At 40.9% G+C, this 27,992-nt stretch overlaps 1 protein-coding gene across 1 annotated transcript in view; it reads right to left on the bottom strand.

The window, feature by feature from the left end:
• The window catches only part of PTPRG (protein tyrosine phosphatase, receptor type G), a 386,788-nt gene that overhangs the window by 166,812 nt on the left and 191,984 nt on the right, over positions 1–27,992 (bottom strand). Inside the window, exons 5-6 of the mRNA XM_027640323.1 lie at positions 19,004–19,183; positions 13,326–13,474 (exon numbers count right to left, since the gene is read on the bottom strand). Coding sequence (XP_027496124.1) covers positions 13,326–13,474; positions 19,004–19,183 — 329 coding nt within the window. The remainder of the gene's footprint in view (positions 1–13,325; positions 13,475–19,003; positions 19,184–27,992) is intronic.

Below are 27,992 nucleotides of genomic sequence, written 5' to 3'. Positions count from 1 at the left end.
AGTTGAGTGAGTTACCTAGAACACAAATGTTTCTAATCTGAACCCAAGCAAACAACACAGACATTGCTGGGGAGCCATAAAATAAATACATATTGAACTTTCACAAATTGTATCACCTTTTGAAAATGCCTGAAGCAAAATTCCCCCTCTGAATAGTTCTGGTATAAACCAACATGAACTATAATCAGTATGGTTGATGCTGGAGGCAGAATGTTTTAATTTGACAAACCTGTCCTGTATCAAGTTTCCACAGTAAATAGCAGGGCTACTCGGGAGACAAATCCAGCCACGAGCCACACCAACAGCCTCAAAGTTACACAGAAAGGCACCCAAGGGAGATCACCCCCAGCCACCACCATCTGCACTGGTGCCTGCCTGCCCTTCTGGTGTGGGGCAGGGTCACTGTGCCACCAGGGAAAGGCAAAACCTCTTCTTTGTGCTCCAAAGAAGAAAAAGTCCATGGGTTACAGGGCCAGCTGGGAAAGAGCAGCTGGAAATGGGAACAAGGCAGTTATCAAGGCTCTGAGCGAGTCAAAGGCTGCTGCAACGCTGACATTGTCTAAAGAGAGTGGTGAAATGCTATAGCCCTGTTGAGAGGACATAAACATTCAGACCTGACAATGACAGTCACTGCAATTTGGGTATATCTGGAGAAAATGGAGAGATTTTAACCTGGGACAGCAGCTCCTTTCTAAAAGCAAGGTCTGGTCATCTTCAGGTTAGTTTTACAGCCAAAGAGGAGAAACAGCTTCTTTTACTCGGCAGTAGCTCTCTGTGGAGCTCTCGCCAGAAGAGAGAAGGAAAAATAAACTAAGGCCTCCTAGTGCATTTAAAACAAGCTGTCACTAGGTTAACCAAGCCCCAAAGAAGGCACGTAGTACCTGCTCTTAGCAAATTCACTTACTGATTATCAAATCAATTTAGCAATTCGGCAAAGTGCCCATCATCCCTCAAGGCTGTCGCCACACCTGTCAACAAAAACCAGGCGCCGACTCCTCTCTTAAGGACATAACATGTGTCAATTTGAAGGTCCTATTCAAATCACAGCTTCCTGCCAGTTCTGATCTCCTCCTCCATCTTTCATGCCATAATCTTCTTAAAACGAACAAAACCCACCGGTTTTGAAAGTGCTGAATTTTCCACCTGCCAGCGAGGTGGCACAGCGAGGATGGCAGCAGCCCTGCTGTAAAGCACCCGCCAACACCAAGAGGTAGAGGTACCAATAATTCCTCTCAGGTGCTCAGAGGGCAGCCACTGATCTTTACAGTCTTTATCATACAAAGGATTTTTTGTTGATGTTGCTAGGTAAGCATGGGCTTCTCCCTTGCTAGTCACAGCACACATGCATGGTGCAATCAGGGAAGCAATATTGCCCTGCTGAATGTCTCCTCTCCTTCACAGCAGCGGCCATTGAAATTTCCAGTCCATTCAAATTTGTCCAATGCCCATGCATTTGGGGGAAGCAGATCTAAATCCCTCCTCATACTTATCTGCATGAGCATTATTTCAAGCATGCACACACTATTTCTGGGTCCTGGGATGTGCACCACAATCCCACAAATAGCTCCCCACAATGCGAAGATGTGTGGACCAGCAAGACACATCAACAAAAAGAAGCAGCATCATGTTTAACCCCACAACAATTTGGCATTATTAGAGCCTGGGCAGTATCTCAATCTACAAAAGCAAAATCTCAGCTGTGCCCAGCTCCCCCTCCTCTCCTCTCCATGGGGTCAGCAGAGCCAGTATCACAGAAGCTCTAAATTCAAAATAACTCTTGCACAGAACTCCTCGCCATTGTGAACACTGCAAAGTCTCAAACCTGTTCGGCATGAAGCCCCATTCGAGTCTTCTGAGCATCCTTTCTTTTCAAAGCATAAGCAGATTAAGCTCACTGAGCATCTTTCTTCAGCAATCATGGAGATGCATTAAAATACAGTAAATGAAGAAGGCCTGATAAGACTAATGAATGCATTATCTCAAATCCCAGATTGTTATAACTTTACAGAAGAAATGAACCTAAGAACAGACTTTAAATACTGTTTCAAGGATAAAGTATCGATGTATTGATCTTATGAGTGCTATTATCAGATGGCTATCTCTGGGTGTCAGGTGAATCCATTCACTGCTAGAAAGACACACCAGGTTGCCAAGGCCTGACAATTATCCTTGCTAATTATTTCTCTCCTACTGCCCTTTTCCAGTTCTAGCTTCTGATTGCTGCCAAATTATTCCTTGTAGTGTTACCAAAATGTCTTCCACTTCTATCTTGGTTAATTATGATGGGAAAACATCTGAACTAACTCTGCTAATAATGGAGCAATATTATGTCAGAGATCACATGTGGATGTTTTACTACCTCAAATATTAAACAGGCCAAAACAGTTTGCTAGGAAGTTTTCTTTGAAATGAGAGCTTGCCCTTCTTCTACAGAAGACATTCATTTCCTCTGACATGGTCTCACCTTCAAACTCCTCAGAGCTGAGCCCCACATCTGAGCTTTCATATGGTTCATATATATTTCATATTTCTTTTCTTTAAAATGGATCAACACAACAGCTGTTTGAGATGCAAGAATCCAGAAATTGCTGTTTTCAGTTTCTTGAAATGCTAACTTGCAAGATGGTAATCCTGTACCCCGAAATACAGCAATTCCCTTCCAGGCTATGCTCTGTACAGGGACACCCAGCCCAGCACACACATCCTAAATACTACAAAGGGAATAGGAACAGAAACATTTTATCAGAGGTAACATAAGGAATGTCCGTTTTCAGTCCTGACCAACTTGAGTCTTGGTCTTGCTACTACAAAACTGTCTGATAAATCACCATATGGTTTGGTGGGAGGGCTACCAGCCCTTCCAGAAATGGGATGCCAGCAACAACAGCATGTAGCTTCCAGTTTTACTTAGTAAACAGCATGTGCTTCAACATCAGTGACTGATATAACTGAAGGAATCTAATTCTGGGAGTAGATTCCTACAAGGGGAGTATTACATGAGGTTGAAGAGAAAGACACTACTATGGATTCGAGGATGGGTGGCTCCATTTCTGTTCAGGAAATACTGGGTTTCACTTTTACTCTCTTGAAATTTCATCTTTTGAATGCAGCTCATTAAGTGAGTGCTCACATTCCTGGCTCCCAAACAGAATGAGAGCTCTCAAGTAAAGAATTTCAAATGAATCCTTTTTAAAACCTTCCCGTTATTGCCAATCTCCTGTTCTGAACTGGATGTAATGACATTTCTTTTTCTTAAGGGATATTATGGTCCTGCCTGGAACAAGCCACCTCAAGATTAAATGTGTCACTCAACTCTCAGCAAGCCACCTTCTCCTCAAAGAGCACCAGCCTGCCCTAAGAGGATCTAGACCACAGAGAAAGGAGAATAGAACTTCCCATTCAACCAAGGACGACGAGAAACTTAACAAAAGAGGTTTCCTATTCTTTTCAAATGAATTTTGTAATTTTGACTACTCATCTGTGGGTAGTTTTGCATTTTAAAAAGTTAAATCTAATACTCTTTGAAAACCTTGAGTGCTGCATGCAGGCACTGAGTATTGAATTTGTTATCTTATTTGTAGGCACAACCACCCTGAAGGAATGGAAGGGCTTGATGCAGGTATGAAAATCAACTAAAATCACCCTTACAGCAATCTAGTTAAGGTAAAGATCAAACACAAGCCGTATTGGAGTTATGAACTTCAAGACACAGAATGTAGTTAAAGACAAAAATGACAAAATTCAAGAAATTTAATCCATTCATGGCACGATCAAATCCCAAAGATATCTCTCCCTTTCATAACAAATGTGTGATAGATGTTGCACTAACGCAACTGTTTTATTCTCAAATTACATTCACCACTCAAGGTGAGCAAGTCTGCTTCTCCCCCTTTATGTGGGGCCTGAGAGTCTGTTAAAAAGCCAGATTTGCCCCCAGTCCCAGAGAATATTGATTCATCCTTAACTTATTAGGGAGATACTCTGTCTTCTTTTCCTGGACAATTAACAGTCCCCTCTGGAGAAACTTTTGGCAGACCAGGTGCCATTTTCTGTGCTTGAATAAACTATTAACAAACTGTTAGCCCACTGCAGGGGGAAAAGCTCTTTCCCAGCTGGTAATGCTATTTCTAACTCCAGTGGCAAGCCTTAATTTGTATTTCTTACACACATGCAGATCAGGAGCTATGTTTTATAAAAAAACCCTCCTGAATGGTCAATGGCCAATGATAGCCAAACTATCTTTGCAGGATATGCTAACAAAGGCTTTCCTGCCTGGGCAGTGAGCGCTGGAGGCAGCTGCAGGCATTTCCTGGAAATATGAGCCCTCTTTGCCTCCTCTCTGAAGCCAGAGGATAAAGGAAAGCCCCCTCTGCAGACAGCCAGACTAGATAGGATAGTGATAGGCATTATTGGGCTTTCGAGGAATGTGCTGAAAAGCCCAACTATTTGGGGAATATAGAATTTTTCTTATTAAGCCAGGTAGCGAAATAGGAAGCAAAAGGACACATGTATTCAGGGATACAACTATTTCCCCCAAATTGTTTTATCTTTACAGAAAGACAAGAGCCTCAAAGCATGAACAAACACGTATGTTTTTCTCTTGTTTTCAACCACTTGATTGTTATTTCATTTCTACCAGGCAGTAAACTCTTGCTGCGTTTTAGATCCTTTTTCAACTTCAGTTAACCTTCCCATCCTGACTGGAAATACAATGCCTATGAACTGGGGAAATAACAAGGACTAAGCTCATATTGCTGCCTGATATCTTACATCATGTGAAGCTTCATCATAGAAAAAAAAAAAGGCAATTCATCCCTGCAAACCTGTCATTACAGCAGCAGCAGCATTGCTGCATCCTAGAGCAGAAATGCCACTGGGGCAGGTGCTGCACAAACCCAGCAGAGAGACATTCTTTGTCCCAAAGAGCTTTTAAACTCAATATAAGAAACATCAAAGCAATTCAGGTGGGAGGGCAAGAAGGTAAATATGATACTACTGATCAGCACAGTCCAAGTGAATGCACAGTCCCAGCTTGCCTTCCCTTAGAATTAAAAAGCCTTTTGGTGATCCACATTATAAAATCAGTTCTAATGAAAACCTTTTTTGGACACACAAATACCCAGACAGCAAGATGTGTCTTCCTTTCTGGTTTACACAAGCTTTTGGTCATCAACCCTTAGAATGCAGTTCTTTAACATAAGATAAAATGAAAAAAAAGTTCTGAATAAACGTACTGAGTTTTCTCACTGTGAAAAACATGTCTGACGTAATTTATTCTCTTGGCACAAAATTATAGTAACTGTTTAGAATTCTTCAGTAAATAAAAAACAAACAAAAACCCCAAAGAACTAAAATGCAATCAGTAAAGTACCAGTATAATAGACAATTTAAATAATTTCCTGCTTGCTGCCTTAAATCATGATTAACATTGGTGAAATCTATTCCCATTGTTTGAGCCCCAGTGAAATGACTTCTACAGGATATACTGGCCAACAACTACCAACCAGCCCATTAATCATATTAACCATATTTGTTTTGATCTTTTTTTGTGCCAAGGAAACATTATTGCTTCTTAACACATTTGTGCAATGTTTCTTTTCGTCCCCCCCAACATTATCTCTCTTTGTTATTTCCAGTGGGCCTATTGGGGTAACACATCTCCAGGGGAAGACATCCCAAAGTCCCTGGACTGTTAGACTAGCCTAACAGGGGCACTGCTGAGCACTTATCAAGCTTCACGTGTTTCTAACCAACATCTCAGGACCCTTGTGTGGAGCCAACCTGGCACAGTGTGTAGTGCAAACACCCTGACCTGCCCCCTCAGTGCACCCGTACTCAGAGCCCACAGTCCAGAGACACTCGAGGGACCTGCAGCTCACCACCGTAAGCCTCACATGCTTCATGGCTGTGCACTGGACTCTGAAAATCTGCCTTCTGGTGTCTAAGTTCCCAAACTTCAAAAGCTGTGAGCAGCTCTTGAAAACTCGGCCACCTCAGCCTCAAACAGGGAGTCATTTCCATGGAGAGCAATTCATCAGCCCTTTAATAGCTGAAGGAGCAAGCTTTTTTGCAGCATTAGTGAAGCCCTCATATCTACCCATACTAAATTACATGGTGCTTCTGTCCAAGATGTATTTGCAAAGAGGGATGCTGAGGTTCAGCTGAGTCCTTACCTCTAACCCGGCTTAGAAAGCCTCCACGCACAGCCTCCCTGCCTGTGCTCACCTCTCACCATCACTGCTAGGGAGAGGAGGCTGACACGAACATGCCAGAGAAGAGATCCTGCTAGAAGGCCCTTTAAGTCTATCAAAGTTCTAGGCTGTTCCTTACAGCTAGGGCCAAACAAAGTCACCTCCTCGCAGTGAAACACTCTTCCTTGCAGAAGCCTGCTAGACAGTCTATGGCAGCTACCTAACATGATGAAGCAGCAGAAATAGCTACCACCTGCTGTCCTCTTCCTTCTCCTCCCATACTCAAGTAACTATTCTAGAAGAACAGAATTTATCAAGCTCACACACATATTTCTTCCTTTTTTGTCACACTGAGTGCCCAGAGCAAATGCCAGTAAATCCAGTGGTCTAAGGACCCAGCAAGCTCAGCACACAGAGCTCACCTTTACAGCTGGGGAGAGACAGTCCCATTTTTCTAACTCAGACAATCCCACATTTCAAGTAACAATCCTATTGAATCTGCTACCTTTCATTAAAGTAGCTCTTACAACTCTGTCAAATTCTCCAACCTTTGTATTGATTTTTTTCTCCTATTCAAAATAATTCTCCTTTACAACAAGAGCTGGATGTCAGCCTCTTATCTCTTATTTTCACCCCATCTGATCCTCCTTCTCCTTGTCAGTCTTTCCAGATTCCAATTAATCATGTAGAAAATCAGGGATTTATGTTAAGAAGAATGTACAACTCTTAGTTCATCATTAACACACTGTAATTGCAGTGTAGTGCTACTGCCTCTGACCTTTTCAGCAAGTCAGTGGAAATCCTTTGGGGAAAGCAGGACATTCCCATCCAACATGAAAGGAGTTGCATCTGGTTCATGCTACTGGACCATTACTTCAAAATAAAACTCTGGATGCATTTTAACATTTGCAACTTGCTCTAGAAATCACTGGGGCCTGACAGGCAGCAGGAAGATGCAGCCATAAAACCAAACTGCTGTTACATCCCTAAATTTTGTCTGGGTCTCTACATGAATGGTCCCAAGATGCACTAAACCCTCCACTAAACATATTTAATTTCAGACCATCCTCTCCTGTTTCTTCTTAATTATCACGGGACATACACAGAAAAGATCAGCCAGATGGAGACTAAATATTTCACTACTACAAGATGGAGCATTCTGCACTAAAATGGAACCTTGATTACAATAAAGTCATTAATTAAAGTCTCAACTGATTCTCCTGTCAGTATACAGGAGGCACTAAAGACAACTGTGAGGAGACAGTGTACTGCCTGCACTAAGGAAAATAAAACAGTAAACCAGACAGTGATAAGATGATGTTTAACTTGCACTACTCACAGTGAAACATGATGGAAACTCAGCCATGTGTTCAATATATCCACCCATTTTATGTTTTTAAAATTATGACACACTGATTTCTTGACGAGAGTCCTGAACAACATTTAAAAGCAGCAAAGAGCAAAAAGGAGTAAAGGCTAGAGACTCCTGGAATAAAATCTTGCTTTACTGGAGATAAGACAGAGATATAGATTTGGCTTTTTAGCATACTGCATGTTTCCAATACTTTATGGCTATCTGGACCTCTAAAGACCGTGGGAAAATGGGGAGACAGAAGACTGTAAGAAAACAAAAAAACCCCCATGCTAAGTGTCATTTTCAAGGAAAAATAAAATAATTAAATGTGAAAATGCCCAAGCCATTTCCTTGTCTGAATGATTAAGTCAAGGGTGCTGTAAGAAATGCAAATGGAATAAGCAGAGCATGCTAAATTCCCTGGACACTCTACAGCACAGACAGAGTGAGTATTGAGCTAAATCTTCACTCAGAGTTTCACCAGCCCATCTCCCATCAAAGTCACCTGGAGCTCTAAGTATCCCCTTATAAGTGTGGATTTGGTCCTTTGAGAGAATTATGTAAAATTACTTCAGACAGTCACAGTCTCCCACTGTGATATATTCCCAATGGTCCTCTTTAGGTCCCTCTATCACTTATTGACCTCTACTTCGCTTCATCCTGCCAGATAGAGGTAAGGAAATTTGAAGAGTAACAGGTAAACGAAATATAAGTAAACAAAACCAATGCTGGCTCCCTGTTTCACAATCAGTCTTTACTGTACTTGAAGCCAACACCAGAGATCTTTGCAAAATTACAATTACTAGATGTGCTGGATGCCAAAAATAACAAACTCAGCTGCAACACAGGGTGTTGGTTCTCTCCTATATACCAAGAGAAGATCCTGTGATACATTTATCATTTAATGCCATAAAGTGTGTGCAAATCTAACCAGACCCACAACTGCACCAACAGTAAAACTACAGAACAGAAATGGTCCCATTTCTAACATTAAGAAGTAAATATCCCCTTCCATTCACAGGTAGACAGAGGGCTGAACATATCCTATAGGTGATTCCAGGTGTGATAGAAAGTCTTAATATTCAGGATAAAATAATAATAATAATAAAAATACCCCAAACAGTAACTAGTCTCAGTTTATTCCCTGTAGTAAAGGTTTTTGTGCACTGAATACCACACATTTCTTCTACATTAATGACACTGATTGCCATCTGCCTGTGATAATGTAGAACATCAGAATTCAGTGATACAATGAGAGGTAGAATAGCACACAGCAATAAACTTTGGCAAGGTTACCTGAGCATTCAAATTAGAGCAACTAACTGTAGATCTAGACCACACCGAAGTTAGTATGTAGATTCAAAGAGAAAAGGAAGAAAATCAAAGAAGTAGCAAGAACAAAGACACCATTAGAACCTGGAAAGTCTTCTGAGAAACACACTTGAAGAACAGAAAGAATTGTTAATGCAAATGATTGTTTTGTAATAATAATTTAGTAAAATGAATCTGTCAACATAATGTAAAAGCTTGTTAATTGACATAAAAGGGTGTCAGCTCTTAATTTTCTGCTGGGATGGCTCGTGAGGTTTTCTGTTGGGAGTTTTTTTGGATACTTTTTTTTTTAAAATGGAAAAGAACTTGATATTCTCAAAAACATGCATGTTGGTACTTGTGGCTGTGAAATCACACTGTTCTTTCAGAAAGCCAAGCTGATGTTCCTACAAGGAATTTGGCCTAGACAATGCAAGTTTGTTCATGTAAGAGTAAAGGGATGAGGTCTTTATGGCATATTGGAGTATGGTCCTTGGAATAAGATCCTCATTTACTAAATAAATTACTGTATAGTACTGTATAATGGTGTTCACATTATAACTGACAATTAGCACCATTAAAGAGAACGCTCATAAACAGCCAAAGCTCACATCAAATTAACACAGCCATGATTAAAATCACTCTTCTGATTTCTGCTCTTCACAGAAATAATCAGCATTTTGCATAAAAATCAGTATGGAGCAGCTAAAAAAGAATCACAAAAAACAAAACCACGGTTATGCTGGGATGGTGGGACTGCACTCCACCAGCACAGCACAGCAGTGCCACGTCAGCTCCTCAGCTGCTGTGAAATATTAAGTGTTGGGTTTCCCTCAGAGCAGGGAGCTCACACGGACCTTGTGCAGCCAGGGCTGGTAACCAGTGCGGTGACACGGGAGATTAAAGTGCTGCAATTACTCCTCTTGGCTCTAATGAGGGGAACCTGGGTTCTCTCCTGGCCTGAGGGAAGCTCATCTTCTTTATTTTAACTTTGTCACTTAGCCACTTAAATGGTTTTCTAGCGTTCGCATGTTCATTTATTCTGCTGCGGCTTCAGAATGAAAAAGAAAAACCTGAATAATTACAGCAGAGAAGAACAATAACAAAATACAAAGGAGTCAGCAATTCATTAAAATTTAGAGAATGCAACATTAAAAACTTTTCTTAACTTGAAAAAAAAAAAAAAGGAGTGAGACTTTTTCTAAACTGGCATGGAGCCCACGTCCTCATTAGGATTCACACTCCACTCACACAGCAATACACTAATGGTATCACTTTAATCTTCAGCATCACAGCACTAGTTCCTGGCCTCAACCAGATGTTGATGCTAAAATGGCAAGAAAGAGGGAAAAAGAAACTTCTTGCCAGCACTGAGCAGGGCTGGCATCAATCTGTATCCTAGCTGCAGGTGGAAGTTTGAAGCACAGGGACACAAACGCTACTTCAGAGACAGCTAGGCCTGTAATGGCTTCATAAGGCTCAAGTATCACTAAGGAAAATCTAATCAATAAATAAGCAATCAAGACCTCTAATGAAAGAATACCATTACATATACCATGGTTTAAAAAGGAATCACAATATGCTACATACGCATAAAAGTACTGCAAGATAATACGCCTTTGATCCAACATGCCTTTAAAGCAGGAAACACAAGGATGTTCTCATATATCTTACCAACTAATTTAACATATAAATCACAAAAAAATATGATCCAGATGGGCTTCAATGAAGGAAACCAATTAACGTAGACAGCCTTACCATCTGACACATTAGCTACAATAATAAAAACCAAACAACATGGTCAAACAATAATGCTCTGTATTATATGTGACATTTCTAATTAGTTTCTGCATCCTCTTCAAGAAGAAAGACTACCAGCAAGCACTTTGTCTCCCAGAGGAAAAAACTTCTAAACTTAATGTGCGCGGAGCTCAGTCTATGGATGAAGCTGATCTATCTGTGTTCCCTTGGGATGTGCTTTGGAACTAATGGGTTTTGCATAGTCCACATCTGGTTGCACAATTAGACACAGAAAATGTTTCCTTTCAGCTGCATCACTACTGTAACTGCTGCAGACATGGAATGCCAATACCTGCATGCTACTTTAAAGCTTTACCTATGCCCATGGGCTCAGAATAAACAGAATGATTTGGGCTTTGATTTCTGTAGGATAGAATTTTGGTTTATCCTTTCTACAGTCTTCCTAGAAACGTCACTTCTCAAATGAAGCACAGTATTTTTGGCACAGACCTCCCAGCATCAGGCAATTAGGACTGCATCAGACAGTTGCAAGCTGCACTACAATTAGCATTACAAATTAAAAGCTTCACCATGTATACATGTACAGTTACTGTTTGAGAGGTGTAATGCCAACTCTGAGAACTGATTTTGTATGCACTGGCAACAAAGACTCAGTTTCATCAACTTAGACCTACTGGATCCTTCAAAATCCACCCAGGGAAATCCTTTTCAGCACATGATTGAAACTTAGAATTCTTGTGTAGGAGGTAAATAGGATCACAACTTGGAAAGTCTTGGTTTGGAAACTTGTTCTTCCTTTGCAAAAAAGCAAAGGAATGGCTGTAGGAATTCTGCTGATGTCATCATACGAAGGAAGGCCAGAGGACAGAGGACCATGTAATTGCAACAAACACAAATCACTTGGAAAACTATATTTTCTTTATTAGGATTAACACTAAACCTATCTGATACAGCAATTTATTTTGCACAGCATTCATAAACAAGTGATGTAACTTCTTAAAGGAAGTCAAGGCAGTTTCCTTTGTTTTTCACCCTTAATTTTAAAGTAGAAAAAATGAGAATTCTGACTAACTGAAAAGAAAATTAAGAATACTTAAGCCATAGGAAAATTATTTCTTAGGAATTTGCTTATTTCCAAAGTAATCCATTTATCAAGCTAGCATCAAATAGCCTTGGCATCATAAGAAAGGGTTTGTGAATTCTGACACTAACAAGAAGGTCCAGGATTCTTCACTACCTCCACCCTTGAAATTTCAGAAGAGGAGTTGACTGGCTCTGTAGACTTTCTGAGTGCACCTTCCTGAGGTTTGCAAGTACCAGTATTGCCAACTGAGACAGACTGGGCAGCATGACAATGTTTGGCCCTTTGCTCCATGTTCTCGGGGTAGCCCCTTCTGAGAAATCACAGCTACATCAAGGAGATGATGTTTGAAAAGCTCAATAAAAAGAAAATAAAATCTCTGCCTTCCAGAAAGTCGACATACAGGTACACAACTGGGAGACAAAAAAATGGTTTCTAATTCTTGTGTGATGGGACAGTTTGAGCAGGTAGGTGAAAACCGGAGGTTTCGGTCATGCACCAGAGTCTATTACAACCTCCCTTTGAGCTCTGGAAGCCCCTTTCCACCTCCTGAAATATGTGATTGGCTAAAGCCACATGTGATGAATTCTAGCATGCTGGGGGTTAAATCAAGTTCTTGCAGACCCAGCTCCCAAGATGACCATTTCTGCCCATGTGTGAGCTTTCTGGGCGTGCGCATTCCAAAATGCCACTCAGAAAGCACGTATCTGCTTACTGACAGGCAAAGGTGACACCAGATAACATCTGCTTTACCTCACCATTCAAAACCTTGACTATTGAGTCAAAAGTATCAACAGGCTCTGTTGACACAGAAAACACTACACTGACGACAGAGCCGCCTGGGACCATCGGTCACAAGCCAAGACCCAACCGCATCAGGCTCCCCAGCAGCCCATGGCCTGGGACTCTCTGGGACATCTGAAGGCCTGTCCCTGCAGCCAGCTGCAGACAGTCACCCAGCCCTGTGCTCCCAACACGGCGGCGTTCCCAGGGCGCAGTGCCCACAGCGGTTCCTTGCTCCCACCGTGGCACAGTGCCCTGCTAGGATCGCTGGGCGGCCGTCGGGCCAGGGCTGGCATGGGCCCAGCTGGCTCCAGCACAGCCAGAGCAAACACAGAGCTGCTTGCACGGATCTATGTAGAGATCCTGTTAGTGCAAGGCAAGGGGTAGCACCTGAATCCAGGCAGAGAGAGCGCCATGAGTTTGTGCAAGGAAGTCATTCCGATGACAAGCATTGGTCTCGGCACGATGGCTCCCAAACCGCCGCTATTTGTTTGTAAGCATTGTGGGAAAGGAAAGGTTTGGAGGACAATGAGGTCACTTTGAGGATATTTGTAAGGAGATCCTCCCACACATGGAAAGCTTATGCGAGAAACGAGAAAAGTGGCTGTTTGCAACTTAACCCATGGGACATGAGAGCTGGCAATGTCTACAAAGCAGAGCTTGGAGCTGACACTGCAAAAGCACATGAGAGATGATAGATAGAGTGCTCCGAGGGCCGGAAGGGGCTGCAAAGTGATATGTTCACTGAAAGAAGTATTGCCCTATTTCACTGTCGCCTCAAAGTACAGCAACACGTTCTGATTTTGTTTTCTCTGAGAACACAAGCACACGTATTTCCACTCACCTCAACAGGGAACCTCTTGCCGTTGATGCTGTGCTCAGAGCCAGCTGATCCGTTGGTCTGACCCCAGTGAAACTCCACTTTCTCTGCCTTGAATCTTCCTGGTAACCCAGCACCACTGACAAAATAATCGTCCTTCAGCAGGATAGCAACTGCACACACAGAACAATGAGGGGAAAACTCTTAGCACAGTTTTTCTGAAGCATTTATGGTTTTTGCTCATTATATCAGAATACTTTTTCTAATGCAAGCAAAATGTTGGGTCATCATTTTCTGCTTTACAGGGATTGGCTCAAAAAAAAAAAAAGTCTACAACTAATGCTGGTTAATTATGGAAGTGATTATGAAGTTACATAGACCAGAGAAAATCCCGAAGCCTGTATTTCTCAAGGACTTTTTGCCCTCCTTATTGGACTTTGATTAAAATTTAAATGGCAAACTCCATCAAAACCTGTTTAATGTGGTTCCAGAAAGTAACAGCTGACCATAGTCCCTGCCCTTATAAACCACAGAAGGTCTGCAGATCACAAGTTAGGAAAAGAACAAATTCTCTGTTTCTTGGATTTCCTTTATTTTGTTGGTGGGGACCCCTGTGCCCTCTCCCACCTCTACTGCTGGACAAGGCGGGTGCTTTCCTTACCCTCCCAGCTCCCCCTCTGTAAAATGGGGAGAGTTACAATAACATTTTTGAGACTCACTCATGAGACATCCTCCATGAGAACTTGGTTTTATTACAGTAACTCTGACATTATTATTACGTGATTCAATAAGGGTCAAAAGGATCCTCTTTGTATTTGCTTTTCACTCCCAAAAGCCTTTGTATTTTATGTAACAATAAAAGCTGTAGGTCCAAACAGAGGGCAAAATCGTACAGTGGGAGCTGGTACATGTTACAGGGGAGGTCTGTGGTCCAACCAAGAACTGACTCCAGCTTTCAAAAAGTTCCTGTCCACTATTCCCACTACAGGATCACCTGTCTTTTCAGCATCTCTTATTTTTAATACACGCAATTCCTAAAAATTCCTAAAAACAGAACTAAAATTAGAATTTTGTTTCTGTAAAAGCCACTGCAGACTACTGCTTGCTATGCCTAGAATCCTGTGTTTAAAGATTTGGGGTTGGTTTAGGGATTTTGTTTTTTAATGGAAATAGCAAAACCCACAGAGACTTCTCTGTGTTCTCAAGCCAATTGTGTCATTGAAATGGAAACATTAATATAAATCCAATTTTATTATGTAAGACGGAGGATTTTATTTCTGCTAGGAAAAAAACCAACAACAAAAAAAGCTACTTGTGAAATAAAAGTTACTCCTCTATTGGTGACTCAGCGCAGGCTCTGCTGCAGGCCAGGCTTTCTGCCCTCCCATGAGGAAAGACAGTGACATTTTTCCACACAGCTCAACTTTAAACTGTTTATGTCAAAACTATGTAAATGTTAAATTGAATGAGATGTTCAGATGCATCTAAATTGCGCCAGCGAAATCACCTGACTATTTTCTTCCATCATTTCTGCTTCTTTTGACAATTCCTTTGCATCCAAGTGTTTTTGTGGGAAAGTATGTGATGCAGTCCTGGCTATGGGGTAGTGCCTGTGTCAGCCAGGGTCCTACTGGTAGTCACTCTCTTCTTACACCAATTCTGTGAAACATATGTGACTGAAAGCACCACTGCTCTCTACTTCCCTTAAAAAATTCTCAATGGGCTCAGCAGTACTTTAATAGTGAAAATCTCATTCAATTAGTTATACATTCCATAGATAAAATTGTAGGAGATGCGGAATACGGGAAAGCAGATTCGCATGCATCTGTTAACAACCTCTGTGGAGATTCAGTTGCATCTAATAAATATTTGATAGTTTCTAAATAATTTATAGCTCTGTCAGGGGTCATTTTACTTGTTTTAGATGAATAATTAAAAGGATAATTAGGAGGATGTACAATCTGAAATGTTCATCTAATTGTTCATTTTACAGTATTTCTTACACTGCTGAGCTGTACAACATGTGTTCCCATCACCTTCCCAGCTCAGCAGCATCCTCTTACTGCCAGTAAGAGTGACCTCTTCATGTGATCTCTAGTATTCAGGACTGGAACAAACAAGCATCACCTTACTGGGCTTTGGGAGCCACTGTTTTTATCCAAGAATTTCTACAGAGTGCAAGGAATCAAGCCCCAAAGCCCACTAATTTAAAATACTGCATAACTGAGATTATGAAAGCAAAGGAAGTGGTTTGCAGCCCCCAGGACCACAATTGAGTGATGTCATTTGCAAGTTCAGGGATGGAGTTGGAGGACCATGACTCCTACGAGAGCAGGAATAAACCTGGACTCAAAGCAGCCATTCCCCTGCCCTACAGAGCAGCTCTGATGGTCAGGACCAGCCAGAGTGATGCACATCACATAGGGAAAGTACTTTAAAAAACCCCAAACATCTCTGGTAGCCAGTTTCTTTAAGCAGAAGAAGTTTTTAGAAGTTCTCAATGACCTAAAAAGGGGTAAAGTGGCAATAAGTGTGTAATGCTGGCAGAGGCACTGCTCCCTTGGGTGCTCTTCCATGGGGCAAGCTGGGTTTAAAGAAGTCTTGTCAACCTCAGGCCCGGCTGACACCAGCTGACAATTATAATGTGACCCAAATGAAAACAACTAATGCAAAAATAACTGTGAAATGTGTGCATACTTTCCAAGTGATCTTTTTCACTTAATACTATGGCTAGATATTATGGTGATGAAATCAAACACACATTAGTGCCTTTGCCAATGTAATTGTACACAAAAGCATTTCTAGTCGAGACGAGGGCTTTACAAATCCATTTCCATTTTCTGAATGAAACACTGTTTTCCATATATTGTCTGCCCTTTACCTGATATGGGGCAGGGGGGAGGGGACACAAAAGAAAGCAGAACAAATCTAAACAGCAGTAACTTCTTTACCTTTTAACATTTCAGAGCATAAAAATAACTCATTGTTCTATTCTAAAAAAAAATTACTAGGTCCTATAGCAATAACAATAACCTAAGTAACACATTTCCTGCCAGTTAACGAGCATTAAGGTTAAGGGCCTTTGGCTTTGCCTTGGACCCCTGTCTCTTTTAACCAGTCATTAATTGCAGAGAAATGCCCTGTACATCCATCACCATTGCTTAAACAGTTATTTAGTTTACTGTCTCTGCCAGTCTGCAATACGAAGGTCTCATGTGGCCATCTGCTCCAAGACTCTGCTGCCAAAATGTGTCACAATTTATGGCACAGCCTGCCTCTATCTTCTACTCACAAGCCAAAACATCCTACTTGGTTTGCTGCTCTACCACTCACCCCCTTAAAAACTAATCCCAGGCAACTTTCTTCAAAAGGTCAGAAAACCAAGAAAAGGAATGGGACTCGATAAAACAAGGGAGGAGTCAGGAGCTCAGCAGAAGAAACCGAGGCTGACAGCAAGGCAAAAAGAGTCTTCACATTACCAGGAAAAGGCCGTAAGTTACCAAGAAAAGTGACAGTTACTGTTGCTCTGAGAAGCAATAACTTGTCAGCAAAAATCCATACCCCAATGGGTGAGGAAATCAAATATAGCAGCAGTGCTAAAATCACCCAGTAGAGAAGACTGAAGGTTCAGCTTTCATTGTCAACTGTGTGGAGACTGGAAAATCTGCTGGCACGTTTCAGTTCAACAGAACAAGGTTCTGGCTTGTATCAGCAATAGTGTGGCCAGCAGGACCAGGGCAGTGACTTTCCCCTCATACTCGGTGCTGATGAGGTCCTCAGATCCTGTGATCACTTTTGGGCCCCTCAGCGCAAGAAGGACATAGAGGTGTTGGAGTGTGCCCAGAGAAGTGCAACAATTCTGGTGAAGGGTCTGGAGCACAGTTTGATGAGGAGAGGCTGAAGGAGCTGAAGGTCTTTAGCCTGCAGAAAAGGAGGCTCAGAAAGGACCTTACTGCCCTCTACAACTACCTGAAAGAAGGTCTTAGTCGGGTGGGGGTCAGTCTCTTCTCCCAGGTAACAAGCTATAGGACAACAGGAAATGACCTCAAGTTGGGCCAGGGGACATTTAGATTACGTATCAGGAAAAATTTCTTCATCAATATGGTTGTCAAGTCCTGGAACAGGCTGCCCAGGGAAGCAGTGGATTCACCATCCCTGCAGTTTAAAGGATTGGTAGATGTGGCACTTGGGACATGGTTTAGTGGTGGGCGTGGCAGTGCTGGGTTAACAACTGTTAATGATCTCAGAGGTCTTTCCCAACCTAAATGACTCTATGATTCTAACATGGTTTTCCACGATACGTGCAGCAATGTTACTATTACATGTACAGTATAGCACCAGCACCCTTCTTTGAAGAATAGAACCATCATTTTTTCATGGTATTTCTAATTACATTCATTGCTGATTACCACAAACAGCCTCTGTGACCATAAGGGCAGGGTTCATACCATGAATAGATTAATTAAGTACCAAATTTCCATAGCATTCAACCTTTTCTGAACCTCATGTTGCTACAAAGGGCAAAAAAGTCAGGATTTCAAAGCAAACAGGAGCATTTCTTAGTAAAGCTGGAAAAAAACCACCTCAGTAATGCATCGAAACCCCCAGCTATGCTTGGTGGTGGTTTATGTTAACTGGATTTGCTTTGCAGTAAAAGAAAACAGGATCACAGCCTGCCACTCCATTTCATCTGAGGGGCAATAACTCTCAGCTCCTGCTAAGATCCTGAACCACTGGAGCTGGATCTGAAGCACTTGCTGGACTCCAGGTCATGGCTCAGATCCAAAATCCCCTGGAAGCCATGGGTGTATTCAGGGTCGTGCTGCAAACTGCCTGAGCAGGTACACGCCCTGGATTTTGCTAGCAGACCTCTGGCTATGGACACAGTACAGAAAGCATTATAGAGATGCATGTCAGATGTTAATAAAGATAAAAATATACTTCCAATAAATAAAATTGAATTAATTAGTGGTTTAATCCAATTCCCTAAAAATATTTGACCTTGTCAAATGAAGAGGGTGGCCTTATAATTTCTGCTTGTTACATTTTTAGAATTAAAGAGTAATCAAATGCATGTGGTTTTGCATATAAATCAACCTTGACCTTTCAGTGAACTGTTTTGGTAAAAATAAGCAGTACTCATGCCTGTTCTTTTTTTTCTAAAAGGCAGAACAGACAGAGCAGAAAAGAATTCAGTTCAGTGAAGAATACCGTGGTATAATCATATCAGAAACACATTAATAAGCCCCCTCTACTCTGAGCAGTTATTGCTCTTTCTTCTCTAAAATCTTCCAATTTCTAAGACTTCCCTTTTTCTTCCTCCCGAGCCCTGCATTTCAGCATTCTTTTGGATTAGATGTTACAGCCTCCCAAAGTTGATAATTCAAGGTTACACCTTGAAACTCTTATACTGCCTTTTATTCTGAGGAACAACTGACTACCAAGAGAATTAGTTTATACCGAGAACAAAAAAAAGCAGTAAAAAAACACCTTAAAAAAAGCCCCCTTAAAATCAATCTGCAGAACTAGTTCTGCACAGAATGCAGAGGCAGAGGTAGGTGGCTCCTACTGGAAAATTATATTAAAAAAAGAGAGCCACAAAACCCAAACAACAGAACGATGAAAAAGGAGGAGGGTGGAACATGGCTTGAATTTTTAATTGACTGCAGGCGGGCTATGGAGACGAGTAGAAGAGAACATACCCGTTTTCCCTGTGTTTTTCATCCAAGTCTTGTTCGAAGACTCATTGTCAAAACCATCAAGTTGCAGTTCTTGATACTCATCTCCAACGTGGGCCAGATGGTCTACGATGTCTATGGGAGACTGGTGAGACCCTCCACACTTCTCGCTGGAAGTAACCCAGTGCTCGGGACCATAGGTACCTGTTAAAAAACACCAATGCCAATTAACATTCCAGTGGCTCAACGGTGCTGGGTAACTCTTAAGTGTGAGGATGAAGCAAGTAAACTCCCAGGTAACTCCACTGCTGTTACGCATCTCTCGTGTGAAAGAGGTTAAGACGTGTAAACTTATGAGGAGATTGAAATCCATTGGCTTTGTGCCGTGCTCCAACTTTGCCTCTGGCACTAACGAACAACGGCCTTTTTTAAAAATTACTATTCTATAAAACTATCTGCAGTTCCCAAGCTCTTCTTGTGCAAGTGTTATCAATTAGTGCTACGGGAACTCCCCTAAAGCTTCAGCCTTAATATATTACTATATAGTTTACCTTTTCACAACGGACAAATAATGTAGCACCTACCCATTAACTTGTGTTTGTGCAATGCTCCACTTAAATAATATGATCTTTATGAATGATTGCATTTCTTTTAGAGGTTTTGAAGCCAGAAAAGATAAAAAGAAAGAATTAAACTAAATGTAGATTAGTAAATTTAAAGAAAATAACAAAGGAAAAAAATTACTCTGGATGGAGGAACTAAAGAGGACTTCCTGTCAGGAAGACCCTAACTTTCTTTTGCTGCTATTCCTACATGAGTTTTCTGGTTTTCATGAACAGTCAATTAAAATAATGTGGAAAAATAAAAGGTTTGAGGCAAAGACCTTGTCATCCGCACCACACACCAGCTCCAGAGGCACTAGAACACTCAGTACACTTAGGAGAATCTCCCATGAATTTCAAATTGTATTAACAGAGACTAAGAGATTATCTTCCCATGAGTGCAAACAGCGTTTTAAGCTCCTGAAATAACAGCACAGAGTTCTTGTAAAGCACTTGTTGCTCACCATTCTTAAAGTGCTTTCCAGCTGGAAATTGATGGCTGAAAAGGGAAACAATTTGCCGAAGCTCAACTACCAAAACCAAGCTGAACCCTGCTCTCCTGAGACCCCTGATGTCACACCTGTATTGAACCTCTGAACTACACAGTCAGCAGGTCTGTTCGATAGGCAGACAGCAGTAAACGATGCATCAATGTGCATTTATTAGCCTTGCATCTGAGAAGCACATGTAAATTCAATTAGTGCCATGCAAACCCAGCAGTTGTGAAGGCCAGTTTCTCTGGACCCTGGGTTTTAATCTGTCTGGTTGCAAAATGCATTCATGAGTGAATGCAGGACACTTAATCAATAGCGAGATTTTGTGCTGTACTCATCACACACAAATGCTGTCTGGTACCCAAGTGACAACAAGAAAGTGTTTTACTTTCAAGTACAATTAGTCAAAACTGCAACATCCTTTAAAAATCATTTACATCATCTGCCCAGGTTAAAAACCAGTTTCATTTATCTCGTGGTTCAACTTGTACTGTCAGCAAAAGCCACTTCCAGTTAATTTCCCAATGTACCACAACCAAGGAGAAAAGAATTATTAAAAACCTTATGTGGGGGAAACCAAAAGCGTTCTGCTGAAATACTGGTATTTTTCCCAAATCAAGATGCTCTTAGTAATTGGTTTGCAGTGAATTAATTGGAATTTCAGATTTACTTTTCATATAACCTTGCATCTTACCCTATGAAATTTGGGAATTTGCTTTAAAATGTTTAGCACTACACATAATCAAACCTGCCAGCTCTCGTGTTTTGGCTTTGTTATAAAAAAGGGGTGAGCTTTTCAAAAGCACTCTGCTCACAGAGGCTATCTCAGTGGTTTCAGCTGTGCATTCAAAAGGAGCTGCACACTCAAATTTTTCTTTTTTAAGTATTCTGTGTCAACGGGGACTTTTTTTTTTTTGAGTCGGCGGATTTATTTTAACAGGAACTGTAGGGCTCCTTCCATGCATCTTGCCATAATTTTTCATTTACTTATTTATTTTAAGTATAGCCAGCTCTCAACCTATTTGCAGTGACAACTTCCTTGTCAAAATGAATAAAATAAGCCATAAGGGTAAACAAACAAACCACCATGTTGAATTAAAACCTCAAGTGACTTAGATACCTGGACTGACTTTTGCTGAAATATAGTTTCTCACAGACCTTTGAAGGTTTGTATAGCTTTGTGTAATTTTAAAAAACATTGTCTGCTTTTTTTTAATTAACTTGACTTGCTTGAATTTATTTCATAGCAATAAATCTCTTCCTACAAATACAGTAGCTTCACTTGCTTATAAATCTATAATTTACCAAAGAAAAGTCTGGCAGTATCGGCTTTCTTCACGCGACAGTATTAGTTTCCATGCATAAAATGTTTCCAAACTGGTGCTGAATTATTAAAGAAAAAAAACCTAATGCAATGAAACCCTCTCAGCAATTCAAAACCCCAACTTAGTGCTGGTGCTGTGACTCCAAGTCCTGACATCCCAAATTACGGTCAGAAGGTTAAGCTCCGACTTAGAGGTTCAAGACCTGCTAGTTAAAATCAGCACAGGATCTTATAAATGAAAAGGTTTGCCATTAATTTCTTTCAGAAGTTTTTGATATGCAAATTAGTACATGCAATATGACCTACACCATTTATGGCAGCAACTCTAGACAGAAATAGAGGCCACGACCCCAACATCTCCGTTCCCAGCAGCGCAGAATTGGGGCCATCCCAGCTTTAACAATGAGCACGAAAAGGCAAAGGTAGGATGGGGAGGCGAGAAGAAAACTTTTGAGTTTTAAACCAAACTAAATTATATCCCCTACCCAGAAAATAAAAAGCTCAACAACCTATAAAATGTAATCAAGAACAGTGCAGTGGGATTCACTTATTCCTTGGTAGTCATCAGAAGGTTCAGGCCTAACTGCCTGCTCCTTTTCATGGACATTCAAGTGCAGTTTTAATTGAAACTGATCTTCCACTACAGACTTCAAATTAATTCTTCTTCCAGGTGTCTCATGCTTCAGACATCCTTGCTTTGCAAAAAACCCCTATATCATTAGAGGAGGAAATAGAACACTTTTTCCAAGCTTGCAGATATTGATTACCCATTCCTTCCATCAAAGCACAATTGCCATTCTGCACTGTATAAATCTCTTCAGCGTTAGACACTTTATAAAGTACTGAGAATTATACCATTAATCATTTGCAGTTACACCTGTCTTGCTTTATTGAATTCTTTGTTTTTAGAACTTTAAATAAATGCTTTTAAATAAAAACATGACACTAAATAAAGACTCTGTTTCACTTAAACCTAGTAAAAAAAAAAAAAATCCCCTAATTCTGTGTGTGACATTTACCCATCTGAAACAGAGGAACTTGTGAGTTATTTGTATTTCATTTTTCCAACAGCAAGCATGGTGGCTTTAACCAAATAAAATTTTGAATGAATTTGAGTTGGCCTTTTAAATCTGATAAATAATTTGGTTTCCAAAAGCCCAAACAAGGTAAGAGTCCTCACCTATGTTAATAGATAATACTCATTTCCACTGAAGTAGTGGGACAACCTGCAAGCAAACATCAGACAGCCCCAGTCCAGGAGACACCAACTCCTGGAGCTGGAGTATTTGATGCAGGAGCAGCACAGAAAGAGACTAATAACTGATAACATTTGGCATTTTCAGATATTGAAGTCAGTGTCCTGCCTCCAGGAAACCACAGGCTTGGGTCCAACAACGAAGTGCCTGCACTGGGGAAGGAGGGATGTATTCACCCCCCAGTTCATGGCCTCAAGAGGAGATGGTGACTGAAGAACTCCTGAGTGATGGGACAGGTCTGGGGGCTGAGGAAAGCAGTAAGGAAAGGGAATTCAGTCTCAGTGATCCCTCTGAGCATTGAAGAGGAGACCACTCTCTCCCAACCCTGCAGGGCATTTTTTCACCCTTCCCACCCTGCAGAGTCACAGGACACTTGCTCTGTTCCTGCCTTGGGCTGGTACAAGGACAGAGCATCTCTCCCCACAGCCCAGTGACTGCAGCCCTGCTGCCCCTGCCCTGTGTGTGCTCGGGGCTCAGGGGGCTGCAGAGCCCATACACCTCCCGAGTCTGGACACTCCACGAGCACCCTCTGGGTTGCAGCCAGGTGCCTGAGGACTTGACCTTACACCTCAGCTTAAATCAGGGACAAAAGGGCCACTGGTTTCCAAGGCATGAAAGCAGAGCTGGGGTCAGGGACCTCAGCAACACTGTGGTGGCTGACACACAAAGCTTCAAACAACACTTAAGGCCAGAGATATTATCACTCATCCTTGCCTGAAATTACCTGATGCTTCCCAGATTCTTTTCTCATGCAAAATCTTTCTGTCAATTTCTGCAGTACCTTTAATAGTTTTTTAATACACTGTCTGCTCTTTAAATAGAATCCAAGATTACTTTTTTCCTTCTTTTTACCGTACAAAGCAATGAGCAGTCTTCATTAAAGAAAAACCATTAAAATAATGTATTCTGACAAAATCTAATTAAAGTATGTATAAAAACTTCCACTTAAAAAAATAAAATATATTTATTTTTTTCTCACAATCTTTTGTTTAAAACATCTGTTATTAAAAATACTGGCATTTCCTTGATTTTACATAATTTTCTAATTAATGGATCAGCTACTCTGATACAGACTGGTGTGTAACATATTTGCCTTTACTCAATATCCAGATAGAGATTAACAGACAATTAAACCAGGCAATTTCTGAATAATGTTTGATCATTCGTTTACAAGTTGGGAAAAAGGTAGAAATATCAACACTTGGATTTTTTTGATTTCACTTGTTTTCAATGTTTTCACAAAAATCTGACTTTAAATCCCAGACCTGATACAAAAAAAAGCTAGTGTAGGGGTTTACTGTTTGGAGGTTTTCTATTATTTGTTCTTTTTGTTGGGTTTTGGGTTTGTTTTGTTTTGGTTTTTTTTTAAACAAGATTATCTCAGACAAATCTTTGTCTCTATTTGATGCTTCTTAAATTTTCATTTTTTAATGAAAATGGTAGTAATGATTGCAAAGCAACCAAAACCCCTCACCTCTGTAATTAAAGCAAATTACCTTGGTCACTTCATGGGGACATCCTATCCCATCATCTTAATATGGGAGAAAATCCATCCATGATTATGTGAGAGGCAGATATTTACAAGAGCTGTAAGAAAAAGGATGCTGCAGAAAGGCTTTTATCCCTGATCCCTCTCCAGCTCTACTTTCTTCTCACTGCCCCACAGAAGTTATGCAGACAGAAGTTATCCTCGTACACAGACACGATCTGTACCAGAGGCAGCATGTCTCTGGTTCATATAAAGCAGTAAAAGCTCTTTTCTCACTGGGTTGGAAGGATGTGAGACCAGCTCACCCAAAATAGGGCAAAAGGCCTGCTAAGCAGTGGCTTGGTATCTGCTTGGATGCCAGTAGTGTTTGCTCAAGTATGTTAATGATGCCAACCAAGTAAGTTATGTCTCCCACAGCTTGCCTTCCTACTTAAAGCACAAGAAACAAAAACCAGAAAGAATTCAAGTGTTTGAAAGCCAAATCTCACTTGAAAGCCAACGTGGACACCTCTGACACAGAATTTCTAGAAGTATCTGGCTATTTCAGCTGGGACAGTACTGTGCCATTCAGAATAAGCGAGTATAAAAGGGAAAATTCCAGGTTTGTCTTAGGGCAAAATCCAACCAGTTATTAAGAATGGATGGAAAGAAATAGTATTTCCTCTTAAAACAAAAATGTCCCAAGCTTTGCTTGCACAGCTTTAGCTGGGCAGCTTAAATACTTTAAGGACCACAGCAGGTATGAACCTCTGCAAGTTTTATAGGCTCTGGATAAATAGGAACGCTTTCCTTTGCACGGACTGGCAGCTGTGACCTGCCCAACCATCTCAGTATTTAGCTGAGGAGCACTACAGATCTGAATCTCTGCCTCTGAGTCTCTGTCACACTTGAACTGCTCCATCATGAGCCAAATCTCAAGAAACACCGAAAAGAAATGTCACCAGCAGTAAACAAAACTGATTCCTTTTTTCCACACTGAGAAAGAGCAAGGAAGCAGTGCCCTTGCTCAGCTACAAAGCATTGAACTTCAATAGCAGGCTGGATTTTCTAACAGGAAAAGATTGCTTTAAACAAACAAATATCAGTGAAATTCACTATAGAACGGAATGAAATTTAAGATCCTACAGAAATCTCAGTCTCTGGGGCTTCTCTCTGTTATCTAGGAACAAAAACCTGAAATTGTTACTTGATGCCATAAAATCCATCATCACCTTTTGCCATTTAAAAAGGAGCTGTATCAGTAAGTCCAGGAAAGCACTGGAGAAGGTGTTTAAGCCACGTGAGTACTGACAGGAGACAAGGCACGTACTGCAGATCCAGACTGGCTGAAAAATCAGCCTCCCTTTACCCTCTCTTCTCACCTCCAGTCCCCTCCTGGGAATAAGAAATAAAGTGAATCCCATAGGATGAAGCCTAAAGACTGCATTTAGATATAAGGCCAAAAAGAATGATTTGAATGACATATCTCTTGCTGAGTGATTTAGCACGAGGCTGCAGAGGTAAAGGCATAAAAATCTCTGAAAGCCTTGATAAAAATCAGTGGCATTTTTCAGGGGTCTTCCCATTGCAGAGAAAGCAACCAGGTTGTTGAATTATTATATTGGGGGGAAAGTTGCTGAAATTATACTGTCTTGCTCTAAAATGATGGCATACCAAAATCAAAGGGATGGAGAAGGAGAGCCTGTAGTTAAGAGTTCACAGTGTTGTTTTGAACAAAAATTTCCTGCCCTGAGGGAAAAGGGCTTTTCATTTTATTATTCTCTGTCATCACTCTGTTTAACATGAGACACTCGTGCTTGCAGAAAATTCCAATTACTGCTTGAAAAATGAGACTGAATTGCAAGAGCAAGATCCTGAAGAGCTTGCTGAGACCCAAATAGGTCTAAGCATCATCCAGTCTGAGAGGTGTGTGCAAGGCACGGGAGAGTCACAAACAGCCAAGGATAGCTTTTTGAGAACTCAAAAAATCTGAAAGAAATTTTCCCCGAGAACAATCTCTGACAAGGGGTATCTTAAGCAGCAGTTGCTGGAACAAATACAAAATACAGGAAGACGGAACAAAAAGGGTTTGGATTTCGGTAACCTCTGAGCCACCATGGGCAGCAGTACCAGAAGCACCGGTGCCACCACACCTACAGAACCACACAGCCATGGGGGGTTGTGGAAGGAAAGCTGATATTCAGAACTGATTGTGTCAGTGATACTGTCACACTGCCAAAATGTGGCAGATGCAAAGAAAGGCTTTAAATCACGCTGCTAAATATAAACTATCCTATAATGTCTGCAGCTTTTAAACCGAAAGACAGAGCGATATGCGTGCTCTCCTTCAACGTTCATATCCACAGATGCTACAGTTATTGGAGGATTCTCTAACTAAACTTTCTCACCTTCAATTACCTTTGGCGAAGTTTTTAATGCATATTTTCAAAATCTTTGTATTTCCTTACAGTTATACACTAATATCTGTATTACACAGACACAGACATAGTGTTTTTTAATATATATCCCCGCATGCACATCTACAAACTTTCTGCATCATAATTTTGTTCCTCAGAAAAGTATGAAGCTGCCATGAATCTTGTATGAAGTTCCCACTGTACCTGTCAACCTGCCAGAGGCACAAGTGTGTGATAAATATCCAACATCAGGAAACACCAGGATCTTAAGACTAATGTTACAGGAAGCTCACAATAAAATGGAGTAAGCGTAATTACTAAAACAAGCTTTTTCCATAAACATTTCAAGTTTTAGCATTTGTGAGCTGAATAATTTACCACCACACAAAAGTGAAAATGGTACTAAGTTTAGCTGTGCTGGCAAGAAAGTTTGGGTGTCTCACACAATAAACTCTTGATAGACTTGCCTAATGACCTGTTGAGTTTTATAACTAGTATTTCAAAACTATTTATATTGAGCACAGAGCACAACAATATCAATGAAATTATCATGCAGAACTCACTGAGTGGGAGGATAAATTGTGGTATTGAAGGTGCCTGCTGGTGGCAAGTGATTGAGGTAATGTATATCTACGTCCTCTGTTTTTTATAATTTTCTACATTTTTAATAAATGTATCTGACATCTCACACCATTCATTTTATAACTGTCAGAGGCCTTTTTAAAACTGCTCACCCTGAGCTGCATATAATAAACGAGGTGATAACTTGCAATATAAGGAAAAAACAGGAGATTAATTTATATGAAGGCACTGTAAATTAACTTCCTTCTATTCCTATACTAGTTAAGTAAAGCCCCATGAAGGCTACAGACAGACATAAAAATAGATTTTTTCCTAAATGTAATTTTAAAAAGTATAAATCCTAATGGAAATTACAGAATGAAGATGTATTATGAATCAATGCAGTAGCTCTGTGACAGCACTTTGTGTTAGTGGGAGGAAGGCATATATTCCAGTAATGGGTGCCTCGGACAGGGCACAAGTGTCTTGGACAGGTCACATCCAGGACAACTTCCTCTGTGGAAGGGTCTCTTTCACTATCCTTTTTTTCTTTATAGGCAATAGCTGTATAATGATGGACCTTGACAGCAGGAATACATCTATTGCTGTAGTGCCCTATTACACCAGAAGGAAGAAGGGCTCCATTCTTCTCTGTACAGAGCAGCAAACAGCTTCTGCCTCAAAAAGCTTAAATCCTAACAATGTAAAACAAGTAACCCAACTTGAAGCATCTCAGATTTGAACAGATGCAGCCCCCTGGGCTAACCCTCCCTTCTCTGTAACACCATGCTTCATGCTCTCTTCTTCAAAGCCATCTTCCAGAGATGGCACTAACACACCAGAAAGGTGATCAACCTTCCCATAAGACAGAAAATAAATGCCAATTCTTCC

Source organism: Corapipo altera, unplaced genomic scaffold (assembly GCF_003945725.1).
Source record: "Corapipo altera isolate COAL_440 unplaced genomic scaffold, ASM394572v1 55, whole genome shotgun sequence".
In the NCBI taxonomy this organism is placed as follows: domain Eukaryota; kingdom Metazoa; phylum Chordata; class Aves; order Passeriformes; family Pipridae; genus Corapipo; species Corapipo altera.
This window is presented reverse-complemented; position numbering and strand designations above follow the sequence as displayed.